At 38.8% G+C, this 5,328-nt stretch overlaps 1 protein-coding gene across 3 annotated transcripts; it reads left to right on the top strand.

Moving 5' to 3' along the window:
• The first annotated feature begins 280 nt into the window (after positions 1 to 280).
• LOC116932805 (G protein pathway suppressor 2) lies at positions 281 to 4,109 on the top strand. 3 transcript variants are annotated; one of them, XM_045168552.1, is made up of 7 exons: positions 281 to 614; positions 679 to 926; positions 1,168 to 1,469; positions 1,544 to 1,822; positions 2,003 to 2,041; positions 2,136 to 2,461; positions 3,803 to 4,109. In XM_045168552.1, exons 2-7 carry the CDS (start codon positions 778 to 780, stop codon positions 3,881 to 3,883), a joined length of 1,176 nt encoding a protein of 391 aa, XP_045024487.1. In that variant the 5' UTR covers positions 281 to 614; positions 679 to 777; the 3' UTR covers positions 3,884 to 4,109. The 3 variants fall into 3 exon arrangements, with proteins under 3 accessions (XP_045024487.1, XP_032796560.1, XP_045024488.1); XM_032940669.2 differs by having other exon boundaries at positions 710 to 926; XM_045168553.1 differs by having other exon boundaries at positions 715 to 926.
• Positions 4,110 to 5,328: the final 1,219 nt, after the last annotated feature.

The raw sequence follows: 5,328 nt of genomic DNA on the forward strand, positions 1-5,328 counted from the left end.
TTTTCACACTAATTAATTAAGCCACTTTTTGTTTACTTTCTGAAGTACAGACGACGAAAATGAGCGAAAACAGCGAAAACGTAATACATCACAAGTTCACAACACAGCCGCTGTGGCGCTTTCGTTATGGGACAGAAAGACTTTCAGGCCAAAAAGGCAATGGGAGGGCCCGCCATAAGCGTGGCTACACCAGTATTCTATTACTCTGCTGGTGTGATCGTGTCCAATTTTTTTTCACAATTTCATCGAACTGGCAACTTTGGACGTTAGCCAACTCTGTTAACGTTGAGCTTGGAAGCAGAAGCATTGAAATGATTTCACGGTATTGTTTGTTAACTAGTTAACTACAACCTACAAGTTAACCAGTTAAGGGACAAAGATGCACACCTTTGGAACAGACTTTCGGATCAGGCGACCAGCAGAGAAATAAAACACAGACAAAGGAATAGTGGAAATTTCTGTGGAAAAGTATCGTGAGTGTCAAAATAGTCGCGAATAGCTTTAACTAATAATAGGAATGCCGGCGATTGTTTTGGAAAAACCGAAACTGAGCAGACCAATGTGGAATTCCCTGAAATCCCACATAATTAGAGAAAGACAGAGAAAAAAGCAAGGTAATCGTATATTGGCCTGGAACCAACTTGCAGTTGTAAAGCAGTTACTTTGTTTTGGAATAAGTTCTGAAAGGAGTTGTTATTGCTTGTAACAGAACAGGAAGCAGATGCTGAGGTAGAGCGTCAACGAAGAGAACGAGAAGATCAACAGAAAGAACAAGAAATGACTTTAGAAGAAACAAAGGAACAGGTTGCTCAATCAGAATCCAAACTTTCACAGTTGAAAGAAGACAAACACCAATTATTTCTTCAGCTCAAAAAAGTCCTTAATGAGGATGATACCAGAAGAAAAATTAAGGAGTCCAGTTTTAAGTATGCAACTCCTCATGTTTTCCTTTGCTTTAAATTTAAAATGTTGGTCACAGAACTTTGGTCAACAGGTTTTTATCAATAGCAAATCCAAAATGGTCTCTGTCTTAGTGTTGTGGGTGTCTTTTCTTGTCTCAGTTGTTAATGACCATAGTATTTTTCATAACTTTTAAAAACTACTGGTTTAAACTGAAAATTTGTTTGGTTCCTGGATAAAGTCTTAAATGAGTCTTAACCTCAACAGTGATATGATGCTGTTTCATCCTTATCAACCTGGAACTCCTCTAGTACATCCTAGTACCCATGGTTCTTTGTACATGCATCCCAATCTTGCTACTCCAAGGCCAGTATTCAATGGAGGGAAAGAAGAATCCATCTTGAATTTGCACGGAGTACCACCTTCGTCACTTTATGGACAGTCAGTGAATATGGTCCCTTCTCTAGGACATCAGATTCAAACTAGTCAGAAGAGATCCCGGAGTCCCTCGCCCCCTCCTCAGCTATATCATTCATACAAACCACCGTCCCTTTCCCCTTACAATCCAAGTAAAATGCTCAGCCTTTTTTTAAATTTTTATTATTATTAATTAAAATCCTGATTGCAATATATTTCTTGATAGAAGGGACCGGTAGTCCGTATGGAGGGAGCCCTGCAGTCCCGGGTAGCATCTTCTATACACACTCCGTTTCAGTAAGTGCTGCTCATAGCGCAGCAAGTGGCGGCTACCAGCTGCCACCAGGGTCGATGTACAGCTACCCCACTCACTCGTCTTCCTCACGTCCAACATATTCTGTTCAGACACCTGTGTCATCTAAAGATGATGCTTCTTCTGCTCCTAAGCATCATTCAGCTGTATATGTCGGGCAAGGAAATGTTCTACCTCAGAATCCTCAAAGAAGTAAGGGTTGGTTTCCTATCTTTTTAGATTCTAATTTGGGGAAAAACATTAAGGATGGAAAACAAAGAAATAAAAAAGGGAGATCAGCAAACTTATTGTGTTTATCAAACTAATGAATGCAACTAGAAGTTTGGTAAGACAAACTCAAAACGTACTTATAATTTACGTATAATTTTTCAGGTGTCCCACCGAGGAATTCTGGACCTTCGCTAAATCAAGGTTTGTACCATATTGATATTCTGTTCTTCTTTTGCTGTGGAGATATGTTATGTACTGATCAATATTTGATTTTATTTATTATTTTTTTTTTTAGGATACCACCATCAGCCTGTTGAACATATGCTTGGCAAAAATCCTAGTACTTATGGATCTACAGAACAAGAAAAATACTTTATTTCACCTTCTCATGGTTCTGCTTCAAACGTGTCGTCAAACGCTGGTGGTGCCCAATCAGCTAGTGGGTTACGTCCTCACGCTGGGCTATTGGCACCAATACCAGTGCAGGGTACATCGCATCCATCTGGGATTCCGATTCAGCAGCAAAACCATACGTCAAAGAGTGGTAGCATTATTACAGGAAATCCGTTACGACCTCCGCCGTCATCTGGGTCCTACCATTCTGTTGCTCCTGCACCGAACGTGAGTAGAATTTTTTCTTAAAACAACTCAGTAGCAGCCACGTGTTCGGTCTAAATTTTATCAAACTGAAGTTTATTAAACTTAGCAAATTTCATGAAATACCGTGTAAGAATAGGTTACGTATTAGTAAATGGCAAATATATACGAAAACGTTTGGTATTTCGCCTATTCTAACATGAACTCTAATTTAACTAGTATTATTTTTCTCTTTCTTTCTTATGGCAAACCGTAATTTTTACGTGTTTTTGTTTTTGTTATATTTTTCCTATTTTCAGTTGTTTTTATTTTTTTATTTATTTTTTGTTTTCTATTTTCCTGTTTTAAAGCGGCATTAAAGAAAACTAATTAGGAATGTGTACAGATGGTGAAATACTGTCATGACTTGCACGAATGATTTTTTAACATCCCATAATGTTTTGCCGTCGAAATTTTTGTGGATAACGTCCGAAATAGTTTTTCTGTTCTTCCCCTTTCCAGTGATACAAAAAGCAGGGAGATTTTAGCTAGGTTAATTTCAAACATGGTCTAATGAAATACCAAAAGCAATCAAATAGCTTGATTGTTAATCGCCGCTAGAAACCACTGCCATCAAAGCTCTTTGGGGGGGATTACAACTTTGTTTAAAATAAGATTTGTGAATCAAATTAAAAGATTTAAAACTTCGTTCTCCTCCAGAATGTGGGTTCGCTATATAATGTCTTATAAAATTTTTAATTGATCATTATCGGCTTAATTGATTTATTTTCCTTCGTACTTTATGTAGCACCAGTCGTAAATGTTTCAGCTCTTCGTTGTTTTGCTATCTTTGTTCAACTTTACCATCTTTGCGCTTGACACGAACAGCAAAACGCTAGTCCTTGAGCAGATTTAAATTTCGGTTCGTATGGCTAACAGTATAGTTTGAGAAAGTTACTTTTACTAACTTAGCGGCTGTGTTGTTCTAGAAAAAGACGTTTTCGTACTGCTGCACCTAGAAGCAGATAAGCTGCTTTTAAAATAATCTTCTAGGTCAATTCAGAATCTATCCAACAAGGTTCATACGGCAAAGGCATTTACCGATGCAAGTTCTTCCGTGATTCGATTAATTGTTTTGATAGAATTCGTAGTTCGTAATTATTTTTTACTGTGATCTTTTAAATTTACCTGGTTCATGTTAATGCTTTAGTAGCCTTCGTAAAAAATAGCGGCTTGGTTCATTCTGAATGTTATGCGGCCTCTACTTTATTTCAAACAAGAGCTATGTTGTATTACGAATTATTTTGTGGGATTCCATTGACTTATACGTGCTTCATTAGCTATGGCTTAAGTGTATCTAAAATAATTGTAATTTTGTGTTTTCAGGCGCAAAACAACCGCCAAGCCAATACTCAGGGTGGGGGACAATCTTGCCACCCTACTCGCTACTATGGAAATCCGAGCTAGGAGAACATTTTCGCTTTTGTATTTATACGCACCACATGATCTTAGTTTGTTGCTCACCATACTTCAATTCTTCTCTGTGTCTGTTGCTACATTCCTTCTAAATTGGTGTATCTGGGATTTTATTATTAATCGTATCATACACTCGCATACACCTGAAATGAATAAATAATTCCAAGTGTAATCCTATAATGCGCTGCTTTCGGAATTACAAGTGTTCACCATGTAACATTCCAAGTTAAAAATACGGAACCAGACATGCAATTTACCATGCCAAATGTTATTTATCAGATTTGCCAATGGATAGTGCATGGCGGGAAAAAGGCATCCCTCGCATAGGTGCGCAATTGCATGCATTGCAGTTGCTCGACCTTGAATGTGTAGACACTTTATTTTACTCAGCCTCTTCATAGCAATTAAGAGAAAAGGTAATGAAAAACGCCCCCTTTACCCAAAATCCTTCAGACTCTTGTCAGCTCTTGCATAGAACAGTCAGTAAAAAAAAAAAAAAAAAAAAAATTGGAATGTCTCGTTCGAACTCAGATTCAAATTTGTCGAGTCCTATTTCAAGCTCTTTTTCAAGTGCTTCGAGTTCAAGTTCCACGTCAGGTTCCAACTACCGTCGGAAACGCCCCAGTATGAAAAGTACGACAGTCGCCCCACCAGCTTACAGGATCAGGTCGAACAAGTCCTGCCAGCCCAACAAGATCAGGGGAACGAGCATGGGGATGACGACGATCGAAGCGACAGTGATAACCAACAGCAGCAACCAACAAACGCGGGTGATGTAATAAAGTTCAAAATATCCCGTGAAAAAGGCAAAAGTTTGCGTAAGCTAATCAAACTTGGATTACCTAGTACCTAAGCTAGGGCTCTCAGAAATCGCTTTAGCCCTAAGTTTAAAGGAGAGAAATTCAGGCTGTGTGTTCCCGAACTAGATGACTCCTTCTACGATCGCCTCAAGACAGTGAAACGTTCGGCGGCTTCGAAAGAGAAAATTGATTCCCGGGAGCAGGGACCCAAACCTCTGAAAAATATCTGTTTCTCTGACCATTCTGTTTCAGATACTTTGAAAACCGAAATGTCTGTTTTTGATTTCGGTTCTCACCTTAACACAAAGAGAATTGGCTGCTTCTTTTCGGATATCGTGGTTTCAGTAGAAGGATAGGAAGAGTGGCGTTTTTTTCATGAAAAGTGGGGGGTAGGGCCTACACCATCCCTGTAAAAAACAATAACAGAAGGCAGAAATAGAGGTAATACGGGCTTGCGGTATATAAGAAAAATAAGGGAGGTATAAGGCAAGATCGTTCCGATGAAGCCGTTTCTTACGCCGTTTCCTTAGCCGTTTCTTAAGGTGACGCAATATAGACCTATCCTTAAAAAACAGCTGATAATATTGTATGAAACAGAAAAAAGGGGTAAAAAACGCTTCTCTTTCGGTGGTCTAT

This window comes from Daphnia magna, linkage group LG1 (assembly GCF_020631705.1).
Source record: "Daphnia magna isolate NIES linkage group LG1, ASM2063170v1.1, whole genome shotgun sequence".
Taxonomy (NCBI): domain Eukaryota; kingdom Metazoa; phylum Arthropoda; class Branchiopoda; order Diplostraca; family Daphniidae; genus Daphnia; species Daphnia magna.

Coding starts and splice junctions, on each gene's coding strand:
- LOC116932805 (XM_032940669.2), top strand. CDS start 518: ATGCCGGCGATTGTTTTGGAAAAACCGAAACTGAGCAGACCAATGTGG. Junction 615..709: donor AAGACAGAGAAAAAAGCAAG/GTAATCGTATAT, acceptor TGCTTGTAACAG/AACAGGAAGCAGATGCTGAG. Junction 2,042..2,135: donor TGGACCTTCGCTAAATCAAG/GTTTGTACCATA, acceptor TTTTTTTTTTAG/GATACCACCATCAGCCTGTT.